We start from the raw sequence: 27,431 nt of genomic DNA on the forward strand, positions 1-27,431 counted from the left end.
TGCGCGGAACAATTATGTATTTTGTAAGTCAACTTCCAGTTTGACACATAGCAAGCAATCATCCTAATACGTATACAAAACGCTAAAAAGACAGTACAAAGAACTAAAAACCGTATATAACAACATATATATAAGACTAGTAGTTAGGATTGTAATAGTAATTAAAATGTTGAGTTTATAAAATACAACATATTTTATCGGTAAATATTGGTATTACTTATAACTTAGCACCTTCACCGGTGTCTGAGCTAGTAGGAATGAATTGTGTCTGAGCTAGTAGGAATGAATTGTATATCCCATAATTAAACTTCCAATTCCAGACATAACGAGCAAACATCCTGTGAAATGTACATAGAAAGTAAAAAGAATAGTACTCAAAACTAAAATCCGTATTTAAAAATATGACTAGCAATGCAGCTGCATATACATGCACGTCTCTTTCAAAGGCTCTTGCTCATCTATTCTCTGCGAGAGTTTGGTGTGAGTCTGCCCGCTTTACCTATGCAACATGAAACAGTTTCAAGTTAAGACTCTAAAGAAACTTAAAACACAAATGGGGGAGAGTGGGATAAGCTGAGCGTTGGGGCAAGTTGAGCACTACCATTTCCTACCCACCATGGGTTTTGTTGTAAACATTTGTGACAATTTTATGCAGGTATTAATAAACTTAAAGTGAAAGACAAAGAGTTAAGCCATTCATTCGGAGTTTTGTGAGTTGAGACCGGGGTAAGTTGAGCATGCTCAACTTACCCCGGTCTCCCCTATAGTCAAACCTTGATGTTGACAGTTAATTCGTTCCAATACTTGTTTGCATGTCAAAACCATCTGACGTTGGAACAAATATTCATATTGGATTACATCAAACTTTATATAATTCACCCTGAAGCCACAAAAACCATGATAAATACTTAATCATCTGTATGCAGCATTAAAACAAATGTATAATAAAAAACTGAGTAAAAAATATAATTTTTAAAAGCTTGAAAATATGTAGCAAGTAGATTGCTACAGTAATAATCAGTGAAGAAGTATTTATTATATTCGAGGTACATGGATGGATGTGCAGACTCAGCAATGAACAGAGAGGTGTAGATAGAAACGCATTACTTACTCTAATTTACACTAGACTACAGTAGATATAATATGAACTTAATTTATACATCAGTAATGGCAAGAGACACCACAGCACAGGGTCAACCGGAAAGGCTTCCCCGAACTAGCAAAAAACCGGAGAAACCGAGTCAGCCGGAAGCACCAACGACCAGCCATCGATCGTTAGATGTAGCCGAGTGACAAATGAGTCGACAACAAAAAATCAAAAGCCAGAGCATTTCTATCTTAAAGGATGACTTGCAACAAAATTCCCATTACAGTTATCTGGTATCAAAAGATTCACCATGTCTTACTCTGCTGTGTTGTAAGTGCCAAATATGTGGAAATGTGATTACAAGCTCTTAAAAGCGAAAAGCCGCCGTAGATTGGAATCTTTTTATTTCTCTGACGTTGTCATGAAATTTGATTATTGTCTTGTCACATGATGTTCTCAAGTGAATTGAAAGGCCAATAAAAAGCTCAATATAAAACTTATCGTAGCACTAGTTTATGACAAACACTTCGGGTTTTACCAAAGACCCCGTATCAAATATAGATGCTCGCTACTTTACAGTTTTGTTTCGGTTTGGTCTAATCGGCAAGTCATAATCTGATCATGTGGCCTAATACTTCGCAAATAATTTCTGCAGCACTTTTCTATTATCACAAGTGACCAACAGGCTAGTCATGATTATCAGACAATGATATGTACTCCAAGGTAAAGCTAAAAAATTAAACGAATTTTTATGGTAGGTTATAAGATATCACTGCTAAAAGTGACAGCATTACAATGACGATAAAACAGACGCGTAAGAACAATAGACACGGTTTTATTGAATGCGTGAAGTATATTTGTGAAAATATTTCAACGAATAAGGTTGCATGAAATTGTAAACAGAAACCATCTACCACAGCTACGTCACATTTGAGCCGTTTTGAAAAGAGAATCCAAACTACGGCGGTCCGCGTGGCTGCGATTAACTGTTCATTTTTGAGCTTTTAAGAGCTTGTAATCACATTCCCACTTTTTTGCACCTACAACACATCAGAGTAAGACATGGTGAATCTTTTCATATCAAATAACTGTAATGCGAATTTTGTTGCAAGTCAACCTTTAAGGTAAGGTGCACCCAACGCCCTGCCTTCTGACTACGACAACATTTGTTGATCTCGGGGAGAGCCATTCTAAAGACTTCCTGTGTGTCTGTTATCAGCCAAATACCGACGAAACTGAAACTTGTCCGTCCAATCAAAGAGCATGAGTTGACTGCATGACAGAATTTTTTCTAGTTTCATATTATTCAGTTAAAAAAGACCTTTGAAGATTTTTCTACCCACCTTTTTGCTGATTGGCCAGTCTTGAAGGAGATTTGGCAAATCCATGCGAATCCTTCCTAAAACAACAATTAATTTTAGTATAACAACTGCGCAAGAGGAGATAACAATACCAGATTAAGGTGTAACAGAAATAAACATGGACATGATATGACCATATGAAACAAGAGCATATGAAAAGTTCATAGGATAGATAAAAAAATGTGTATGGAGTATACAAGCAATACCGTCAAACCACTGCACACGAAACTAATCTGTTCCAAATCTTTTTGTATTTTAAATGGTCAAGGTTGCAGTGAACATTCCTATAAGTAAGCACTATTCTATTCATTAACACAAACACTTGAAGACTGTTGTGTATATGGAAGTTGTAGAAGTGAAGGTGTGAGGTATGTCTTTATTGTAGAGCCACCAGTGCAGACTGACAACCATGCTATTCAACATGACGTCTCCATTTATAAGGCACTGTATCCAAATCATATAGCCAGAAACTGGTTCTTTTACAATAGCCTTTTTTTACATAAGGAAACAAAGGAAAGCCATGCATAACCAGTTAGCTATTTATATTTAGTTCATGGTGGAGAGGTTTGAATGTAAGGTCTGTGACTCTATGATATCATAATAATGACAAATATATCCCATAATAATACACAACATTCAAACAAACACGCATTATATAAAACTTCACACGACTCTGGGGCAAATGAACTACTGGAAAAACTCCTATGAGAAAACAGATCAACAGGATGGAGTTGTCTACCCACTAACCATACTGGTAACATTACCAATTTAACACAGAAATAATTTAGGACAAATTTTTTTTGAACATTCCATGAGGATCCCATAGCTATTATTAATTATTTCTTTGTTCTTTATTCTTTGCATATATACTTTTTATTTATCGTGTAATATAATTTTAACATGTATGTATTACAGGTTTTAACCATTACATGTTCATACAACTTATACAAATATTAATACACTTGACAGTCCTGTACACTGTGAGAGATAGTCATGAGTAATCAGTATGAGCATAATTAACTCTTTTGCTACCAAATTAATTACTTTAACCAGGACACAATAACGTATTCGGTAAAACATAATATTTGACAGATGCGCATAAATCGTCATAACTCTTGAACCAGTCTATAAAAAGCAAGCAAGCGCGTTCGGCGTTAGTATCTTAACCAATGTAATGACTATTGGCCCAATGATTCCATTGTTTTCTGTGTAGCTTAATGGTTAAGTTTGACCCTTCTAGATTTGGAGGTGCGAGATCAAATTCAGTGCCATGCGAACTTTTAATTGCTAGATTTCATATGCTATAACTGGACACATGGTTTAACAAAAAGACAAACACTGAGTTTTGTATAGATTACAGATTATTATGTCCGAGTCATGTGGAGGCTTGGACAGATCAGGGTATTTATACGGTAAAATATGTTTCTGCTTTCGAAATTGTCTACTTGCGAAACAGCTTCTAAAAAAATTCATTTCGTAAGTAGAGATTCTACTGTACACGACATTTCTTTACATTTAGTTAGTATTAGCCAGTATTTGTATGTGTTCTATATTTTGAAGTTCTTGCTTTCAATGGAGAGATCCGTTTCCAAAATTTTTTAATGTCGGACTATTAGTCTTAGTTCTACGCGTAAAACAAGTCCCCTACAAACAGGAACTAAAGCTAACTAATTGAACAACTGATAAGTTACAAAATAATATTACTAAATCAGAGTGCCATTATATAGAAGAGAGGTGAATGGAGATGTAGCCTTGGTGATAGAGAAAGACAGTACATGGTTGGTTATAGAGATAGAAACTAGAACAATGTAGACAATGCGAACATCATATTCAAGTAACATATTTATATTTTTTCGCATTCAAATTTCATCAATATTTTCTTTTCATCTTATCATTTTACTTTCTTCCTTTATAAAAAAAAACTACTAACTTGCTTTGCACAATTTTTTCTAAAAAAATCAATGCAAAAATTTTGGTTTGTGTTTTTTTTATTATACATTCGCTTTAAATCTAAAACAAGGTTTTGAATTTTCCCAACCACAGATACTAACACTCACACTAATTTTCTTGGAATTTACAAATTAAGAACTGGAAGAAGTCTGTTCTGCATTGCAAGTCTTATTTTTTAATATTTAAAAACTGTTGAACCAAATTAGGTAAAGGAGATATGTGCAGCTTAGTAAATCAGCACATACATTTACTGTTACTCCAAACTATGTTACAGTTTGGAGTTGTCCGCTGCTGATGAATTTGCTTGCACTTTACCGTTACAACGATTTAGAGTTGCGCTAAAGATTTCCAAGATTCGGGATGTATCCGTCAAAACAGGTACAAGCAGACTCGCTTTCGAGACACCGTCACTTCAATTCATAGTAGTGAATGTGATAGTAATGTGCAGTGAGCTAGTTACACTAAGTAATTATTTCATCATCCTCTAGTAGCAACACATCCTTAGCATGTTAATGTAAAGGCAAGCAGTCAAGCAGAAATATTAGCGAGTAGCAATAGAGTATTTTTATAGCAGAGACCTGCGTGGTATAACCTACATGGTTGTGTGCTGGTATTGTTTTACCTCTACTGTGGAAAGGTTACTCGAGTATTGTCAATTCGGATCAATCAGCAGTGAGCGTTTCTATGATGTCAACATACCCTCACAATGAATGCCTTTGCACTAATGTAACAAAGCGAAAAGGCGTCAAACGCATTTGGATTTGATCATTTTATGGTTCGGAGTGGAAGCAGCTCCGAACCATTCAAAGCATGGAAACACAGTGATAGTATGCGCTGATTCACAAAGCTGGAATATTCTGAAGTGTTTGAGATGTTATATCTTGGAAACCACATCAGAGGTGAAATCGCTTATTTGCTCAAATTTTATGTCGTGTGTCATAAATTAGTATATTGATATGATTGTAGGTCAAGATTAGAATGTATACAGGTTTGAAAAACAGCGGAGGAAAGTGCAGAAACAATACATGGTGATGCAAGCTGAAAATACAGGTGTATAAAAAGAACACCTGAGCGTATCAATGCAGCTTGCGTGAGCACGTGATAACAGTAGGCGATCATAGAGTGGCAACACACGAGGGTAAGAAAGGCTCACACTGGTGTACATCAGCAGGATATGAAAGTGAAACAAAAACAGAACTTTAGCCCAATAAATATTTTAGCTATAGAGATGAAATGTCACCTTTCTTTCGGAAGCTCATCATTTGAGAAGGGCTCCTCCTCTTCCGTATTATCCTCAAATGTTTGTCGTCTTTTCACATGGCTTGGGATCTTTTCGGGTACCTCACTATGAGTGCTTAACGTTACCCTAGGCAACATTGATTTCTAAAAAAATGAAAACATAGCATAATAAATAAAAGCAAAGTTACGTAATATGAACAGGAGCAACTGATATACGACAGAGCTTTACTGGGAATTGCTTTGTCAAGGATGTACGACAAGTCTTCATTTCTTCAAGTCCTACCTAAAGAGGTTTCACCGCTACCGTCCCATCCTCTATTCCAACGATTGATGGTGAGGCTACGGTCAAACATTGAACAAGAGATGAGATGATGCAGAATGATATGAACAGCATACCTTAGGGTTTGGGGTAGACGGAATACGAGAATCAGATATATCGTAGGAATAACTGTTGTTGACCTGATCAGTTATGTCCGCCAACTCCTCATTTCTACGTCGAGTTTTCTTCCCTGAAGTAAGAAACGCAACAGCTAGAACCAAAAGGTGCTGATAACTCCTCAGACAACTACCGTATATCCCTGCATATAAGCCGATTCTGGAATGCAAGCATGTTTTTTTACCAGACTAGGGAATCGACTAACACTCGCGTAGCTCTGACTGAAAGCAAATGAATTGTTAACTAAATTTCAACAAATACAACTTATACCATACTAAGCATGTGGTTGGTAGCCTTTTACTTAGTTAGATTTATACAGCAGCCATGGCTTGCACTCGAAGAATAGCCGCGTGTGAAGATTAATTGAAAAAGAAATGCAATGGAATTGGTGCATTTAGCCTTTTCTTGTTCAGCTTTTGTTCTCAAGGTATGAGCAAGCACATCTGCTCAAAGCAGCTCTTGTTTGATAATAGCATGCTATGACAGCAATTACTGTCTGTGGTTCGTTGGTCATACACATGATCATCATATTCAATAATATCGTTAACTTGTTCGCTACAAAATCAATTTTTTTACCGAGACAATTCAATATTTGGCAAAACTAAATACTTGAATTTGACACATATAACTTGTCATAACATTAGACTTAATTATTATATAATTTTACATCATCTGATGCCATAAAGAAGCAACCAATGTGTTGCAGAATCACTTCAGACACTTTTTTGTCCTCTTCATGCTATTCTGGTTGACAAGTTGAGCGTGTTCCGAAGTCAGCCGAGTTATCACTATTACTATAACTCATGGCATTATTATTACTGTTAAAAATAAATACTGCCACTACTGCTATTGCCCAATAGATAATCATCAGAAGTCCGTTGATCCACAATTTGCGAACATATGTAGCTGTAAGATGCCTGATCATCGCGAAGAACAAACAGGTTTGGGGCCACTAGCAGTGCAGTGAGCACTGCACTAGTGCATAGTGCAATTTAAAAATAGAAAAGTCTAGTGCAATGCTAGTGCAAATTTGACACGAGTCCCTGGGTGCACTAGTGCTTAGTGCGACATGGTATGTACTAGTGCAGTACCTAGTGCGGATTAGAAAATTCCCATAAACGCACTAGTGCAAGTGCACAGTGCAACATAAAATGCTCTAGTGCAATGCCTAGTGCGGATTGGAAACTTTTTCATAAATGCACTAGTGCAAGTGCAGTGCCTAGTGCGACATAGTATGCACTAGTCTAAACTAGATTTAAACTGACTGATGCCAACTTTAAAAGGCTAATGTTCCTTCGGTCTAATAAACATCTTCTCTGAACAATATTGCTTATCAATTTTGCCATCAATATGACTTACTGTTTACATGATACTGGTTTATCCAAGGGTAGATTTTTTTGTTGTACATAGTCATTTATGTAATAAGAAGTGAATTCTTCCATTCCATGCTTGCTTAGTATATTTAGTTATTGTAATTGTAATACATTGCGCTATTTGATATCTGTTGTCATCTGCAATATTTAATATTGAGCATTATTGTAGGTCTATGGTTTGTTTGAAATTTTAGGTGAGGCTAGTTTATTTGACAAATACATGGCTGACATCCTTTGCACGGCTATAATTGTACTATTGCAGTGGATAGCAGTAGATATCTGTTGATTAGCAAGCAATTCTTGCGGCTGCTATAGCAAAAAAGCTAATTGGTCTAGTGCCTAGTGAAGTTTAATGTGAAGTGCCTAGTGCATTTATGATTTTACACTGCACTAGTGCTAGTGCAATATCTAGTGCACAAGAGTTTTTGCTATTGCAGTGCCTAGTGCATTTTTGACTTCACTTTTTGATGCACTAGTGCAAGTGCAGTGCTTAGTGCACAAGAATTTCTGCTAGTGCAGTGCCTAGTGCATTTTATATTATTACTATGCCATGCACTAGTGCTAGTGCAGTGCCTAGTGCATTTTATATTATTACTATGCCATGCACTAGTGCAGTGCCTAGTGCACAAGAATTTCTGCTAGTGCAGTGCCTAGTGCATTTTATATTATTACTATGCCATGCACTAGTGCTAGTGCACCTTACTGTCGTCTAGCCAGCAAATAGTGCAGTGCGCTCAATACTCACTAGTGGCCCCAAGCCTGAGAACAAATAACTATAAGTGTTTTTTGCAAAGCGAAACTAAGGTCAGGGTGAGATACAAACAAGTTTTTCATTGACTCAAAGAGAACAGATAATTGTTTCCTTTCAATTAAGCGGAGACATGATAGGCTAATTATAAAATTACTCACGAATCAAGTTTTTTGCACTACTTCTCCAAAATCAGTTCCACTTTCGCAGCCTTTTGCATTAACAAGTCTGTACGACACGTTACGATTTATAGGTCGGCTTATATGCAAATTCTTATACATTCCCTGATTTCAAAGGAATTGTTCTGCGGCCGGCTTATATGAGAGATAGGCTTATCTGCGGGGACATGCGATAAGTTTATTTTGTCTTCAGATTTAACAGGATCATGTTTCAAATTACTCTATCACATTAATTGGCAAAAAAACTGACAAAATGATAATGAATATTTGATTTTAAGTTGCTCTATTATAATTACTATAAACTGCATACCAGCTTGCAACTGAATGTCTACTGAGTAGACAACTAGCAACATAACTAGCAACATTGCTACTCTATTCAAAGATTACTTGCTTAGATATCAGTAGTTATAAAATTATAGTTATACAAATTATACTAGGGCTACTTATAAATAGACTGGATTACTACTGGTGGACCTAATGACACCATACATCTAATGTCATTGAAGATTTTTTGTCACATGACTAGCTGTAGCCGGACTACGCATTCATCTCACAAACGAAAATAGAACATACAACTTTATTGTTTTGCTGCAAGAAAAAACATTTCTTTGTTGCATATTTGGATCATGAATCCTGTAGATTAGCCAAATTTAATAAATTTTTCAAACCTGCAAGCTTAAGTGGAGTGTTCGTGTTGAGTTGTTGGGCCGGTGAAGCTGCCTCCTTCCGAGCACGTGAAACAGAATCGATCCGTTGAGGCCTTTCACTTGCTGATGGACGAATTTGAGGGGACCCTTGAGTTCGACCTTAACAGCATGAAAAGAGTTATCAATTGAAGCAGTGAACCAACCGGTAAAAATTAATAATAGCGTACTTTTCGGACTATAAACCGCACCACTATATAAGCCGCATCTGCTTTATTTTCCAAAAACCGATAATAAAACAATACATAGGCCGCACCTTTGTATAGGCTGCAGAACTCAGGACAGTGCTTTTTAACACGGCAGCGACTATTCTGATTAAAACGAAACATTGCCTAACAGCACTGTTTCGTATTAATCGACGCTTTTTAAACTAGTGCCTAATGGATCAGTACTGTTAGGCATTGTTTCGTATTTTCTTTCACCGCTAGAGGCGCACTAACCGGAGATCCTGGTTAAAGCGTCCTAACCGGAGATTCTGGTTAAAGCGCCCTAGCCGTGAAAGAAAAAGTCACAGATTGGCCGCATCCTTATACTAGCCACATGGATCAAATCATCAGAAAAAGTAGCCTCTAATAGTCCGAAAATGACAGTATGCAAATTATACTAGGGCTACTTATAAATAGACTGGATTACTACTGGTGGACCTAATGACACCATACATCTAATGTCATCGAAAATTTTGTGTCACATGACTGGCTGTAGCTGGACTTCGTGTTTATATCACAAACCAAAACAGAACATACAACTTTATTGTTTTGCTGCAAGAAAAACATTTTTTGTTGCATATTTGGATCATGAATCCTTTAGAGTAGCCAAATCTAGTAAGCTTTTCAAACCTGCAAGCTTAAGTGGAGTGTTCATGTTGAGTTGTTGGGCCGGTGAAGCTGCCTCCTTCCGAGTACGTGAAACAGAATTGCTCCCTCGAGGCCTTTCACTTGCCGATGAACGAGTTTGAGGGGACCCTTGAGTTTGACCTTAACAACATGAAAAGAGTTCTCAATTGAAGCGTTGAACCAATTGGTAAGAATTAATAATATTCATGAGAAATGATATTTGATTCTCTGATACCCTGTTTGCTTTCAAGTTTTGTGTTAAGAATTGAATACATCAACAAAGGCTACAACACAGTTTTATACCCGAATGCTTTCCTGAAGTATTCTCACCATGGCGAATTGCAGCAACTACCTCCTGCTGTGTTGGTGAACAATAACTATCTGTTACCTCTCCGGATGTATTCTTTGGGCAGACAAGAGTACGAGGGGATGTAAATTTACGCGCACCACGAGTGACAGAGTGACCTGTAACAGCGTGAAGAGTGTTATCAATTGAAGCATTGAACCAGCTCTTAGAAAATATGATACATGTGAAATGATGTTTGATCTTCTGATAACCTGTTTGCTTTCAGGTTTTATATTAAAACTTAAATTCATCAACAAAGGTTACAAAATGGTTTCATACTTGAAGGCTTTCCAGAGCTATTCTTGCCACGTTGATCTGCTGAAGCTGCATCTTCCGGTGTTGGCGAACAGTAACGATCTATTACCTCTCTCGATTTACTCTTTGGGCGTATAAGAGTGTGGGTAGACCTCTTTTTAGGTGAAATACGAATGGCAGAGCGACCTGCAGCAGTGTGAAGAGAACTATTAATTCAAGTGGTGACCCAACTCTTAGGAAATGAGTTACACGTGAAATGATTCGATGCTCTTATATGTACATCAAAGCACATAAATTACATAATTTTTCAATCTTATATTTCAATACATCAGTCTTGGCTTTCGAATGAGCCATTGTTTGGCATGGTGAGACAGACATTGGTTGGTGTTTAGAGGATTTCTCGAGAGCTCTGCCGCAGAAATCTTCAATGGTATAGGCTCGAAAATTGCAAGGTCACAATTTTCATATTCGGTGTTGTGTACTCTTACCGCTGATTTTATTGCTCACCGCTGATATTTATCAACTACGATAATGACGACAATGGCAGGCAAAGGTAGGACAACTCAGTGAGACAACTCATGAATCAGTGTCATAAGCTCTCCATGTACAGATTATTTCTATGATAAATAACTCAGATTCCAAACACCATACTACGTTTTCCCGCTGAAATTATGCACTAACCCTCACTTTTTATTGTGATGTTGAGGGGCATGACAGAGACTAATTAATTTCAAGCATTGCATGATCGCAAAAGTGGGAAAATAGGGTCACACAACTGCAGGTCACAATTAAATCGATGTGATTTCATTACCTATATCAACAACAGTGTATTTATTGAAGCATAATTAATTAACCCAAAATATGTGATTGTATTGGTCGGGCGTTAGTCAGGGCGTTAGTCATTAACGACATAAGCTATGCAAACAATTGTAAACGAGTAATACGCAGGCAAAAATGAATACACTCTGTTGTACTTAGGGGGGGAGACAGCATCGGTTTATTACTCAGTTTCAGAGATACGCCATTTTGTTGTCTCCGCTCTATCGCCTGTTTGGGTTTCGTTTAATTTTTTCACTTTCATTTTAAGGCAGACCCTTCCAATGGCAACGCATTACAGAAAAGGGAAGCCATCATCATGGATTTAAAACTAGAAATATTAATAAAAGTTCAGGAATATTTATCCAGGATGTTCCGACTTGCAGTTGAAATCGAGTTACATCGCATCACTCAATGTGAACGACTCAATGCCATAGGTAGGAGACATTCTGCAAAATTATATCTCGTAATGGTGTGTACGAGATGCATTCACTCTACTTGTCACACATCCTTTAACGAGAACAGCACAACTGACAAATCATGCAAACTGTAGCAACAGCCATTTAAAATTAAACTATTTTAAGATGCTAAAAACTAACAAAAACAACTTACTACCACTCTGCTTCATCTTCTGAAAAAGTCGAGCGCACTGCCGTCGTGACTTTGTTTTGACCTGCTTGGAGACAACCACCCAATAGTCTGTGTAACAGACTATTGGGTGGGAGACTTAGAGGGGGGGAGACAGCCACCCAATAGTCTGTGTAACAGACTATTGGGTGGAAGACTTAGGGGGGGGGGGGGGAGACAGCCACCCACTAGTCTGTGTAACAGAACACTCACCTTCATACTAACTTTCATCGATTAATGATAATACTACGCATTTAACCGCTATAACATTTTTAATGTTTCTCAACAATCAAGTTTAACTGTATATGCATCATCGCTGTAGCTAAGCAAAATTTTACTTTTACACGACTATTATGGGAAGGTTGCATTGCGCTAAAAGTCTGTTTAGTACGTTTTAAGAAAATTTGCTGAAGCTAAAAGAGGACAATGGTGCTTTTACATTAAAGGACATCATGGCTGCCATAGAAAATCTGATTTACCCATTTATTTCATGAGTATGAAATGATCCCCCATAAGCGTGGAAGGCCATGAAATGATCTTATTATAGGACTAGAAGATCCATACGTTTTAGTTCCAATATCGCTCACTCTAAAAATTGTAAGGTCTGAGATAAATCGCAATTACATGATTATAAAATTTATAAGATTGGCGATATCTCTCCCAATGGTGACAATTTTTAAATCTTCTACCTTAAAACATCCGTGAAGCTCTAAACTAAAGAAAGCAAAATTGAAGTAAGGTGCCACTGAGACGACGTTTCACTGATACAATGGAGCAAGAGTTGAGTGATCAGCTGCTATCATGTATTGAAAAACTGATCACTGAATACCATGAAAACCTTGTCTAACTTGCTTGTCTTCGAAAGGACAAACTTTTAACAAATTAAGGTGTTGCTTTGGGTTGATACATGAAAAATCAGCGAATATATAACTGAGAACATAGAATTATTTTGAATATGAGCATTCTAGTGTTTGACCAATAGGCCCTGCCACTAACATATATACATGTAGGTCTGTTTCATGTGTATTATTATGTACATTTGAACAGTAGCATCATTACAACTCAGATTTGCAAAAAGCAAAATAGTACCTTTAAGTCAGCCAAAACTTTACTTGCCAAAATATAGTTCAAGTGCATCTATATATAACGTAAAACCTCTAATTGAACACCACCTCTATTTGAATGGCACCTCCAATCACCCTGAGAGAAGGGTTGAAAAATACACCGGCACTATTCAATTGAACGCCACCTCCATTTGACCGCCATTTTGACATTATTTAGAGCACATAATATCAACTGATCAGTAGAAGTGTCCACAAAACCGTATTAACCTTTGACCAGGTATTAGCCCCCCAAAAACAACCAAAACTCATGTAATTTATTTTCGAAATTTCAATAAAATCGATATTTTATGAACATGCATAGCTCAAATCTTAAACTTATTTCTATGAACAATAAATTTTTGTACATATACATTCATTCACATATGTACTACTAAAAAAAATACAACCATGAGCAATTGTCCCTGTATAAAATGCTTGGAAGCAATTTTTTTCGGTAGAGTCAAACGCTATAACATAGCCGTGCAAGCCACCATAACGATCGTATTCTCTGTATATTACAAATATATTAAAAGACCAAAAAAGTTTACATCACTTCTATCATTTGAATTATTTTTATTCTGATCAGACAAAAAATCACTAACGATCGCAGGATCAAGAAATCTTTTATTTTACCGTTTAGAAAGTCGAGCCGATGTTGACTGGTTTTTCCAACTTTTATTTTTTTCCAAGGAGACGCGACTTGTTTAGCTTTTAGCACAAAGCAACGCCTCTCAGATAATCGTTTCATATTGTAAATCATCGACCGATATCTTGTTGATGATATTTAAAACTTACTAGTGTTGATATCCGTTGTTTAACGCTACTAGGCGACAGCTACATAAACGTCTACCGAAATAGACATAAATGTCGTTTCCCCACGCAACCGATAAACGACATTCTGGTCGTTTCCCCTGCCAAAGGGTTAATAATGAATCGTTTGTATCAATAACAGTTAATTCTTTCGTTGTCCAGTTCCAAAGCTTTCCGCTTTATTCATTATAACTTTGAAAGCACCGCCGCAGCAATAACCTAAATAACGGTCTCACACTAGTAGTAGCTGTTTAACACAGTCTTTCTAATTCGAAGTAGCCTATATATAATAACAGTTTAAATTTACGGTAGGTAGTAGATTGAACTTGGAAAGCAACGCTATAGAAATAACTACTATCTCAAACTACTATCCGTGTTAAATAAGGAACTACTATAAGAAGTTCCTTGTTTAACGCGGTCCTAATATTTCGAAGGACATGCATATAAAAACCGGTTCACAAGTTTTGGACCAAAGGTTATACGTTTAGCGAGCAAACTTTTCGCACTGCATCAGTGCTAAATGCAGCACGTGAAAGTTTTGCTCTGCCGAAAAATTGTTTGGACGCTAATATCGACTGGTTCAGCAGTGCAGAAGAAGAATTGAAGCCAGAAGATATTGTGAAAGGTATTGGACAACTAAAAGATGTTCGTTCCATCAAAAGCAACAGTCAGAACGCAGCTATCCGAGCAAACAATAGAAATATTCTTTTGTTTTAAAAATGTTAAATTTTGTTTCTGTATGTAAGATGAGTGTGGTTCGTTTATGTCATTGTTCATGAATATATATTTGCATCATTTGATAGGTTATCGCTGTATAACATGAATATGCAGATTTATAGCATTTTATTTAATTAATAGCATTTTGCGGCTATCTTAACACGGCTTACAATGAATCGATGCTCATAACTCCACTTCTATTGCACATAAAAAGCTAGCTTTGGCTGCAATCTGTAGCAAACATATTAGCGAATGAAATGAGCTTTTATCCAAGATTCTTAAGTATAGATTTCAAATAAAAATGTTTTCAACTTTAGAATGAAAAATTGAAAATGCCAACAAATTGCACAAAAAGGAGACAGGCTTGAATATCATCGCAGGTCAATTGCAAACAATAGATATTAACTGGTGGAGATATTTCTCAGTGTCTTAATACATATTTATTAAGAGATCTTTGACAAGTTAGAGGTGAGCTAGCATATTTATTGCATTCGAAATGTTTAATAATGGACTACCGGAAAAAGATGGCAAAATATTGGCGACATTTGCTTCGTAGGGCTAAATTTATTTTCCAAAAATTCTGACGAGCTATTTGAAAAATAGACCGCCAGCTTCTACTTGAACGCCGCCTCCAATTGACCGCCACCAGGCAGGGCTGAAAAATAGAGCGCCATGGCGTTTAATTAGAGGCTTTACGATGTTTCTCAAAGTATGTCTGTCGTCGTATGTGTATTTAAACTCCGCGTACTGATGGATTTGAATTCACGACAAATGCATCGACAAGTTTCTTATCCGGATGCTCTACCACAGAGCTAAAACGCCATAGTGACTAGATACATTTCATATAACGGATACACCATGCGCCTGTTAATTATTTTAGTCTTGTGTTCACAAGTTACGATGCTCCTGTTCAGAAATATTTTGAGACCTAAGTATATGCAACGCGATGATTATTCATCCGTTTTTGTTAGGGCTAATTTATTCGGCCCACGATATCGAAAATAATTTATCTCGAATTTAAAATTTGGCAATTTGTGTACTGATCATATACAGTGGAACTTCGGTTCTCAACCAACTCGGTTTCGACAAAAGATTTTGAGATTTTTTCACCTTGGAGCTAGAACATAAATTCGGTTCTCGACCAAACCGGAGCATGCGCATTGGAATTGGCACGGCTCCGGAAACAGCACGGAAACATTCGTTAACAAACGGAGAAGCATTTTACGCTCAATAAAATCTTTACCAAAAGGAACCATCTGGGACGACATCTTCTCGACCGAAGAAATTTGCTAGGGAGACAACCCCTCCAATCGAGTTACCCTAAATTGTGTTGGAAGAGGATTCTCCTTCAGAGATAGTTTATATTTACTTAATATAAACAGGCCATTGCTGTTTATATTTTCTTTTTCCTACGATTTTTGATGTAACTGATCTGTTGCATTTTTTTGCTGTTTCATTATCGATTTCTGCAATTTTTAGTATTGTATCTTAACCCTGTTTTGATGTTTTAAGAGCAAAACATACGAAATGTTTAATTTGTTTTCTTTTTCTATCATTACTTTTGTTTTCTTTTTCCATCATTATAAATAGAAAACCTTTTATTAAAGTTTAACACAATCTATATCAACCCGTTTTTATTTATAGTATGCAGTATATAGTACAGTTTATGGTGTAAAATGTTGAAAAAATACTTTACTGAAGTTGTTTTCTTTTGTTTAAAATTTACATAAATTGATTCCAATACGAAAAATTGCTTCGGATCTTAAACAACTCGGTTTTCGAACAACCTTCTGGAACAAATTATGTTCGAGAACAGACGCTCCACTGTACGTTATCCTAAGAGAACACAATTTTAATAGAAAAATTACATCCTACCCAACAAATAAAGTGAAATCCTGGAGTCAGGTAACTCTAGGATAGTTTTTTTTCAGGTTATGATCTGGAATACGATTTTTTTCTGGCCACAGGTAACTATATTTCCCCGCTTCACTGTGCAGTATTAAAATTAACAAGTGCCAATACGTAATTGATCAAAATCTCACAATGACTGAGAGCGATCTGAGATGCTATCCACCGTTTATCATTAGCTAAACGAAGAATCCGCGGAATGTCGCGTCTTGTTTATCTTGCGTGTGTTTACAATACCATATTTATGTCATGCTATTTATTGCCTATATCAAAATTTAATTTTTAAAAAATATCCCAAAAAAATCCTCACAAGTCACCATATAAAGAGTGTTAATGACAGATACAGGGGTCATTCCATAAATATTTAGAGCAGTCACTAGAAAATGACTTCTTTGCTCAAGTATTTCTCCAAAATAGAATTGCAAGACAGCATAGGCGTTAAGAGGCCATGTTGTACAGTCATTTCACTTTACAACCCCAACACCGGAACAGATTAATGCCATATCTTGGCATCTACTGTATCTAACCATCTAACCGGCATCTAACCACCAGAAAAAAAACATTGTAACTGTTTTTGGAAAATCGCATTTCTCACTTTGTTCATCTATGTCAGGATTCCCAACCAGGGAGGAATTCCCCCTAGGGAGGATTTTGAATATACAAGGGGAAACAGAGGTGTCTGATTTGTTAAATTTTTAACTTATGTCCTGCAGTGCCGTGTGAGTTTGGGTATCATCATTAAGCATTTTGGCTTTATCTATAACACTAGTTGCTAATAATGAGCTACTAGTCAGAACCCAGATATATGTGAACACATCCATCCAGATTTTGATTGGATAGTAAGTTAACCTAGTCATAAACCAATTCATTGTCATGCCGAAGGTCATGTATTGTTGTGTGTTGTATGCGTGCTGTATAAAAATTAATAGTATGTTGTTATATGTTTAGGTATGTACAATAAAATGGGATTATAATTTGTATCAGTTGTTTTTAGTCCTGCGAGTTAAAAGTGTGTGGGGAATCAAATTTATGAAAAGGCATGAGGGGGCAAGCTGAACGAAAAAGGTTGGAAACCCCTGTTCTATGTTGACCCAGCGAACCTTGAAAACAGCTGGAAAGGAAACCATGACTGACTCACCGTAATCGGAAGTAAACTCATCTGTCGGGAGACGCGCCTGCTCGAACCTCCTTAGCTCACTATCTCTCCAATTAACCTCAAGCTGAAAGCAAGTCAGTAGGCTGATAGTACGGACTGTTTCAAGGAGAGACTAGCTGAACACATGGTACAAACATTGATGCTTAGTACAGTTCACTATGCTAATGCTTGTCTAGCTACACAGACATCTACATAGACATGCTGTTAAAATGCTGTTGTCTTCATGATGCTTTACAAAATACAATCTTGAACATTTTGCGCTGGCTATATCTTCATCGTTTCCATGATACAGCAAATAGGCAAGTTTGTGTCACCCCCAAGATGGAAACAACAAAAATCCGTTAAGTCGGACGAGTCTAGTTACTCCCCAATTTTCTATCAGATGTTTCATTCTTGCGATTAATAGGCAAAAAAATGCCACGCACACTATTCCATTTGAAATACTTTGTACATTTCAGCCATGTTTTATTTTGAAAATGTCTCTCCCGCCAAGCGAGACAGGAGTTCGGCGCAATGACCTTTACCGGATAATTTCCTATCTCTGTAACAAAGCGCCCGAATTAATCAGCACCACACAAGGGTCCATCAAAACACGGGTCACATGGTAATTCAGTGTGCACACAAATCCAAATCATCCAGACAATAAAAAATAGTGATTAGTCAATCTGGTTATTCAAAATCAATTGTAACAACCATTTATTATTTGTGAGACAGAATTGTTTTTAGTAATTTGTTGAAACAAAAATACCCTTATTATCAACCCTGTAAGCATAGGATAATTGAGCAATACAAAAGCATTTAAACCACTTGATTACAAAAAGTTTAAAGATTTAAAAGTTGAAAAGATTGCTTTAAAAGAGATGATGGAAGATTGTTACAGTCGTAAACCGACCTCATCATGATCTCTTGAGCCTCTCCTGTTCCGAATCTCTTCCTAAACGGAAACAAAAGAGATCACAATGTCCAACACAGTGTACACTCGAAGCACTATGCAAAGACAAAGAAAAGTATAAGTTAATAATGCATTGCGGGCTGCGAAAGTCTGATGAAGTTAACATTTGATGACAAATTCACAACTGCCTACTCTTATATCTTTAGATGTACAATCTAAAGAAATTAACAGCAATAACCAAAACTCTTATAGAACAAGTCCCATAGATGTTACATTATAAACCTAAGAACTCTTATAGAACAAGTCCCATAGATGTTACATTATAAACCTAAGAACTCTTATAGAACAAGTCCCATAGCTGTTACATTATAAACCTAAGAACTCTTATAGAACAAGTCCCATAGCTGTTACATTATAAACCTAAGAACTCTTATAGAACAAGTCCCATAGATGTTACATTATAAACCTAAGAACTCTTATAGAACAAGTCCCATAGCTGTTACATTATAAACCTAAGAACTCTTATAGAACAAGTCCCATAGCTGTTACATTATAAACCTAAGAACCCTTATAGAACAAGTCCCATAGATGTTACATTATAAACCTAAGAACTCTTATAGAACAAGTCCCATAGATGTTACATTATAAACCTAAGAACTCTTATAGAACAAGTCCCATAGCTGTTACATTATAAACCTAAGAACCCTTATAGAACAAGTCCCATAGATGTTACATTATAAACCTAAGAACTCTTATAGAACAAGTCCCATAGATGTTACATTATAAACCTAAGAACTCTTATAGAACAAGTCCCATAGATGTTACATTATAAACCTAAGAACTCTTATAGAACAAGTCCCATAGATGTTACATTATAAACCTAAGAACTCTTATAGAACAAGTCCCATAGATGTTACATTATAAACCTAAGAACTCTTATAGAACCAGTCCCATAGCTGTTACATTATAAACCTAAGAACTCTTATAGAACAAGTCCCATAGCTGTTACATTATAAACCTAAGAACTCTTATAGAACAAGTCCCATAGCTGTTACATTATAAACCTAAAAACTCTTATAGAACAAGTCCCATAGCTGTTACATTATAAACCTAAGCCATACACAACTTTATCACTTGCCAACTCCAATTGTTTTTAGAATTTTATATAAGCGCGTAACTATGGAAGTCCTTTATATTCAATTGTTCTGTTTTTGGTGTGCCATTTAATATAAAATTATATTATTTGATATTATATATATTGATGTTAACGTCAATTAACATTGTATTAATTGACGCTTTTCAACCCAGTGCCTAATGGAACAGTACTGCTAGGCATTGTTTCTCTTTTTCTTTCAACGCTAAAGGCACACCAACCAGAGATTCCGGTAGATGCGCCCCAGCGGTGAAAGAAAAAACCACAGAACAGCCGCACCCTTATATAAGCCGCATGGCTCAAAACATCAGAAAAAAGTAGCGGCTAATAGTTCGAAAAGTACGGTATGTAAAAGTTACGATACAAAATGAGAAAGATACATTTCTGTTGAGTTGATGAAAAGGAACTATGGAAAATGTAAGCAATGACTTTGGCCAATATTTTTAATCTCTGACATTGACTGCACTTTTATACATTTCACATTTGACTCACCACTGTAACCGTCCAGTCAATTTTTAAGTATACCTTGTGATACAATTGGGTTAGCAGGGCCAAATAAAAACTAAAGTAATCAGTAGCAATTAGACATTTTGAAAATTATTAAAAGAAATAGATGTTAAATTTGCTCCCAAGTCCAAACACCTGGTCTTGTTATGACAGGTCTCATATACGTCGATGTGTTGTTTTGGTGGTTGCCATGCGTCACTACATCGACCTTTCGCGGACAACAATACATATAAAACTCCATAGAAGGACTTACACTAGACAACTTAGTGATGTGACTTTGCAGTCAAACTTCCCAAAAACAAAATTTTGCAATTTGATTCAGCTGTTCATACCAACATTTGGTTACTCTTGTAATGGCTGACCAAGTCAGTTTACTATTTGCCGTTGAGCTACGGGATTCCACAAGGAATGTCTGATCATGATATAATTCCCAACATCATTGCCACTCATTAAAAACAAGTTATTAGCCCATCACGAAGATAGACCTTTGACAAGATACCGGCAAGTGAGAAATCATTCAAGCAACAATCGCTAACTCTGATTGGACAACCTTGGCAGTCGAATGTTGAAGCTCAGCCTACCCACCTTCGGAAACTCGGTTTATAGCAGGCGGGGTGAGGTGGTAAAATTGCTTATAGAGCAAGCCAAAACCTTAGCGTCTGAGGAAAAGTATTAGGGAGTAGATATAACACTCATCTGCAAATAATGATGGCCAATAGCAACAGTTAGGTATTCACGTTTTACACGCATAAGTAAGCTGCATATAATGGAAGCTACATATATTTCACTTTTTCAATTTCCAAATTTGGGGGTAAATAACTTTGCTTCCTGATTATCGCTTTATTAATTTAATTTTCACATTTCCAACGTTGTTACTTTGTCATTTTTACTAGTTTTATAGTGTATTTGTTTAATTGCTGTGTAATGAGCTAAAACATTTATTGTTAAACCATAACTACCACGAACACCTTTTGTTTTTAAAGGTATAGGTAATCAGACACGCTGATTCCGATTTTGTACTCAAAATAAAGATTAGTCCACTAACTTTCACGTGATAAATGCGTTTTACAGCATTTCAATATCGGTTTCAATAGCGATTTTATCACAAGCTAGCGTTGTTATTGCGTTTTTTTGAGCTCATTTTTTTCGGCGTTCAACCTATTAAACATCCTGTAATAAGCTACGAGCAAATTTAAATAGTTTATCTACCTTTCATAAAAGACTGAGAAGATTTTGAAGGCTGAATTTAGATGATAATGGGTTTTAAGACACCCATCTCTATCATTCTAAATCGGACTAAACATCCCTAACTTTCGTTTCTAAAAAGCTAGCATACGTCACATATTTATGGATGGAGCTTGTTGTGTCGATTGTGCTGAAACCCGCGATGGGTTCAGATTTCAGAATAACAAGAACACTGATTAACTTTGCATGTCAGTGCTGAAGTGCAACCCTAAACAGCCATTGAAATATATCATACAAGCTATTTCGTGTATATACATATACGCTATGCATACCTTTGATGGTTCCTCCATAATTCTCCTTTTTTTAGGCCGTTTAGCGGATCGTTGTTCAAAAAAAGTGGGCAGTATCGGAGATGAATCACCAGCATGGCCTGTAGTAGAAATATAGGTATATAACATAGGTATATAACAGGGGTGTATAACAAATGTATATAACAGAGGTATATAACAAAGGTATATAACAGAGGCATGAAAGAGCTATATAACGGATGTATATAACGGAGGTACATAACGGAGGTACATAACGGATGTATATAACGGAGGTATATAACGGAGGTACATAACGGAGGTATATAACGGGAGTATATAACGGAGGTATATAACGGAGATATATAACGGAGGTATATAACGGAGGTACATAACGGAGGTATATAACGGAGGTGTATAACGGAGGTGTATAACGGAGGTATATAACGGAGGTATATAACGGTGGTACATAACGGAGGTACATAACGGGGGTATATAACGGAGGTATATAACAGAGGTACATAACGGATGTATATAACGGAGGTACATAACGGAGGTACATAACGGAGGTATATAACGTAGGTATATAACGGAGGTATATAACAGAGGTATATAAAAGAGGTTTCAAAAGTACACAGTCTAGGCTATAGAGGATCACCAGTTGCAAATGGGTCATAAACTGTATTACCAATTTACAATTTCAACCATGAGAACAGTTTTCAAAATAAAAAACTATATAGCAGATGAACCACTAATCTGTTTTCAGGTAAAGCAACAAAGAACCAGCGATTTTGATTACAGTTCTACTACGGCATACGAGTGCCCCCAACATAGGGGAAATTTAAAACGCAAGCAAAATTTTGAGCATGTTTTGTCTTGAGATATGAGACAAAATTGAGAAACGAGCATGCGAGACGGTTCTTGTTGCGGCCATTATATTAGATGACAGTACAAAAACAGCATCGCTCAGCCGTTCTCGCCAGAACAGTTTGAAAGTTTTCAAAAAGGGAAAGCGAGGCAAAAAGAGACAAACAGGAAAAAGATAATAAAAAATGAAAGCAAAGACAAAATTGGAACTATTTTTAGTGTAAGATTAAAATTTATTTTAAAGTGTGTGCTTATTATTCATTGAATTAAGTCTAAAAGTTCACATTTTGTTAATGTCACAAAAGTGCACCGTACCGAATGTGACGCTGCCAAGTCTCTCTCACACCGCCGTTAGCTGCTATGTGTCTTGAAAGTAAGAATTACATACAGCACTAATGCACATGGGTCTTAATATTATTAATAATCAATTGTAATGTTCCAACATAAACGATGTAAAAAAGAGATGTGATTTGTTAGGATTTCCTACAATAGGCAGAACAAAAAACTATGTATGCTATTTAATTGCCACCTTTTAAACATGGTAACCTGGAAGGACGATGTCCATGTTATGGTCTAGTAGAGACATTTCAAACACTCACACCACATCAAACTGTATGGTTTGGCAGAAGCGGAGCTCAATCGCAACTACCAACTACGTTTTAAACAAGTTCATCTCACATACCAGAGAAAACCCTCCTCGGAGACCTTGATCTAGATTGATGAGGAACTGGTTTCTGCAAAAAGCCTGACTGTCCTCCGACATCTACGTCATAACTGAAACAACGCAGCAAAATAACAACACAATAAAAACCACCAAATGAGCAATAACAAAAGAATTCTATTCAAGTCAGCAAAGCCAAGTTCAGCCCTACACTGACATATGGCGTTGATCAGTTACATATTTACTTTGAAATGTGAAAACATCACGCGTTGGAGCAAATATTCTTAAAAGAATTCATTAGTACTCAGTCAGTCGAGCGTGTCTTGCGAGACCAACAGGCAGGCAATCTAATACCTAGATTAAAACCTCTATTTGAGCGCCTTGGCCTTAGCTTTTCAATCCTTCCCTTATAGTGGCCTTCTATTAGAGATGACGTTTAAATAGAGGCTGCCACTGTATTTTTCCGACTAGCTGGTCATAATCTTGGAATTTTACCCATTTACAGGCGAAGCCAGACCAATGACGCCTATACTTTGCGCTCTCCTTTGAACAGAGCGACATTAATAACATTGGCCTAGGCTATTTTACTAAACCGTTTTACATATACCTCAAATTATCAGACCGAGTTAAACACAGGCCTACTTTTGGGTAAAACATCTTAGGTTGATACAATACAGTGTGCACTTGGTTGCGATGATCTTGTTATACGATTTATTTGCTTATGATGTCACACGACGTTTTTTGTTCTTGCCATACGCCATTTTTTATTCATATGACATCAACAAAAAATTTTCTCAAAATTAAACGTGGACAGTTGGTGTGCTGAATACGCGGAAATAACGAAGATGCCGAGATCCTATTCACCGAAATCCCTCCCGAAACACCTGAAAGAGATATGATGCTCGCTCCATCTCAGTTCGGAACTATGCGTTATAAATTATTGTGAAAACGAAACCGGAAACAGGTAGGTGACCAATTTTAGTTGATCAGAAAGCTGAAGTTGTAGTCAAGAATACATAGTAAAACTTAGCTTTAAAAATGCGTTTAGTAAGCTAAATTCATACAAGTTAAATTCAACATTTATGTTATCCATCTGTCTCAAAGGTAAGAAGTCACGTGCTGTACATCAATGTACAATACGGCACATACGTACATTGGCACGTACTGCACATCGTACATTGTAATGTTAAATTTTATTGTAGATCATAACCACTAAATACAGGGATAGTTACTAAGATTAACATATTATTTTGTTACTAATTTTTAATATGTACAGTACATCAATAAAGTTTAAAATGACTTTTACCAGGTGGTGTGTGCATTAGATAGTTTCTATACCCAGCTATACGACATTTTCGCCTTACGATGCAAACTTTGGAACGAATTAAAATCGTATAGCGAGGGATAATTGTATTACATATTTCAACGACGTTGCTTTTAAAGTTTCAAGGAAAAAAAACGAACAACTTTGGAATTAGAGAACGAACTTTGAGATCCCGTAAAAATGGCCGCTGCTGCATTACACGGTGTTCCTGCCGAGTATTCTGATCATTCATCAAAACATTTTAACGTCATCAGATTAGGTTGTGAACCACACTATAAATGATTCTAAAGACGATGGATCGGATTTACCGGATTCACCGATGGATCGGTGACGTCGAATAAGAATGTAGCTCTGATGATTGTGACGATCGATCTTCTCAGGTACACCGTCACTAGAACCGTGACTACTACTAGAGCAACAACGAATGAATTAATAGTTGATGTAACCCAAGTCATTATTAACCCTTTGGCTGGAGAACCGACCAAAATGTCGTTTATCGGATGCGTTGGAAAACAACATTTATGTTGCTTTCGGTAGACGTTTATAAAGCTGTCGCCTAGTAACGTTAAACAAAGGATATGAACACTAGTAAGTTTTAAATATCATCAACAAAATATTAGCCGATGAATTACAATATCAAACGATTATCTGAGAGGCGTTACTCTGTGCTAAAAGCTTAATAAAAATCCCGCCTCCTTGGAAAGAATAAAAGTTAGAAAAACCAGTCAACATCGACTCGACTTTCAAAACGGCAAAAAAAAAGGTTATTTGATCCTGCGATCGTTAGTGATTTTTTGACTGATCAGAATAAAAATAATTCAGATGAAAGTGATGTAAACTTTTTGGACTTTTAATATACTTGGAATATACAGAGAAAAGGGATCGTTATGGTAGCTCGCACAGCTACATTATAGCATTTGACTCTACCGAAAGAAATGCTTCCAAGCATTTCATACAGGGACAATTGCACATGGTTGTATTTTTTTTGCAGTAGTAGTTATGTAAATGAATGTTTATGTACAAAATATTTTGTTCATAGAAATAAATTTAAGATTTGATCTATGAATGTTCATAAAATATCGACTTTGCTGAACTTTGAAAAATAAATTACATGACTTTCGGGTGTTTTTGCCGGGCTTTTACCCAGCCAAAGAGTTAATGCCAGATGGTGAACAGTTTTTTACTGATCACTTTCTATTATGGATAAACGTACATATACAAACTATATACAATTCAAATGCATAGATGGCTTGCTGCAAATTAAAAGGCTTCTACTGTGAAGTTTTAAACAATTTTCATCAGATAGTATAGAGACTTTTCTATCACTCAAGATTGGTTTGTTGTTTTAGGTGGTGTGATTGCCAGGACGTTTTCAGATTAAAATTGACAAAACTTGATTGCTGTTTAAATGCTCAGAAGTAAAGACATCTTTTTCTTTTGAGCATTTTAACCAAGATCAAGTTTGCCGATTTTTCTTCAAGTTTATTCGAAAGTTAGCTCACTTTTCCCAGCTTTCGGAGGGCCATCGCTAAGCGGATGCTGGGTAAAATTTGATTTTTGCAAACCTTTAACTGTATTTATCTATATATATATATTATAGATTCCATAATTCTTGAAGAGCAGTACTTTTTCTTTTCTGCAACATTTAGAAAGGATGTATGAGTACTGAACTTGAAGCCCTACACACTGATATAATCCTAGAAAGTGTATGACTAACATAGGAAGGTACTGAGTGAGAGATGAAGAGAGGGTGGCTACTTTGCCATAGCCCATTTATCGTACGTATGTGACAGCATACAGCTATGCTCATAACTATGCTGCCACTGCCCCGTTGCAATTATAAAGGATTTGCGTTAAACGAATGTTAGAGCAATTTTAAAGACATTTTCGTATCATTTGCGATTGTTTTTCGATGTTGTAAGGTGATCTGACTGCCAGGATGTTTCAAGAATAAAATCCACAAAACGTAACCGCAGTTAAACGCACAGATCAAGCCTAATGTGTGGTTATGACATCTATAGTCGCATACTTTGCATAGTTGCGACTCAAACGCAATAGCTGATATCAACTATAGCAACTAGTGATATCATTTCAGACATCTCCTTCCGAGCAGTTTAAACTTGATTAAGTTTTGCAGATGTTAATCTTATGTTAATCTTGAAAATCTGGCAGTCAGATTACCTCAAACATCAAAAACAATCGCAAATGATACAAAAATACGGATACTTTCTGACAAAATCTATTGAAATTTTTTTTGTATATTCATTTTTACGAGCAGACAAAATGAAAAGAACACAAGCCATACGTGGCATCAGAAGGAGGATAGTCAATGAGCGTCTGTTGGTGATGACCGCCGTCTTCTGTGGACTCTGGCGAAGACTTATCCAGCCACGATTCCACTGACATAGTTTTGTCCTGTATTTGAGAATCTAATGCCAACTTAAGTTCTTGCAACTTCCGTTTTGACTTTTCAAATTCTGTCATCAACTCTCTGTGGTACTCTTTGGCTCGAGTGTACCTCCTAGCAAGGTCTCTGCAACAAAAACATGCATAGATTACGTCTAATTAGGTATGTGTCACGCCACAATTGGTCCAACCTCGTTATGCATTAGTAATACAGTAATACAGTACGCGCAGAATATCATAGATTTTGAGACCAGATTTGGAATCAGCGCATGTGAAATATGTATAAAACATTATTTTATTATATAATTTTTTACACTATTTCTGGTATTTTTAGTGGTTTCCGTCACCTTTTTCCATCGTTGCCGACGGCAGCCATGTTGGATTTGTCCCGCCCGCATGAGGATGAAATCTGACAAATATAAATTATTTTTATGGAGAAAATACCTTAATAAGCATATATCAAGAGTTACATTGCCGAAAAAT

At 36.4% G+C, this 27,431-nt stretch overlaps 1 protein-coding gene across 1 annotated transcript in view; it reads right to left on the bottom strand.

Annotated features, from left to right (window-relative positions):
- LOC137400817 (uncharacterized) overlaps nt 1–27,431 on the bottom strand; it is a 31,458-nt gene continuing 4,027 nt past the window's right edge. The window contains exons 3-15 of the mRNA XM_068087156.1: nt 26,848–27,075; nt 23,240–23,331; nt 21,718–21,815; nt 18,541–18,582; nt 17,631–17,712; nt 10,536–10,697; nt 10,214–10,375; nt 9,914–10,051; nt 9,042–9,179; nt 6,034–6,146; nt 5,639–5,781; nt 2,431–2,486; nt 1–499 (exon numbers count right to left, since the gene is read on the bottom strand). Of these exons, the coding sequence (XP_067943257.1) occupies nt 459–499; nt 2,431–2,486; nt 5,639–5,781; nt 6,034–6,146; nt 9,042–9,179; nt 9,914–10,051; nt 10,214–10,375; nt 10,536–10,697; nt 17,631–17,712; nt 18,541–18,582; nt 21,718–21,815; nt 23,240–23,331; nt 26,848–27,075 (1,495 nt within the window). The 3' untranslated portion in view covers nt 1–458. The remainder of the gene's footprint in view (nt 500–2,430; nt 2,487–5,638; nt 5,782–6,033; nt 6,147–9,041; nt 9,180–9,913; nt 10,052–10,213; nt 10,376–10,535; nt 10,698–17,630; nt 17,713–18,540; nt 18,583–21,717; nt 21,816–23,239; nt 23,332–26,847; nt 27,076–27,431) is intronic.

This window comes from Watersipora subatra, chromosome 7, assembly GCF_963576615.1.
Source record: "Watersipora subatra chromosome 7, tzWatSuba1.1, whole genome shotgun sequence".
NCBI classification, from domain to species: Eukaryota; Metazoa; Bryozoa; class Gymnolaemata; order Cheilostomatida; family Watersiporidae; genus Watersipora; species Watersipora subatra.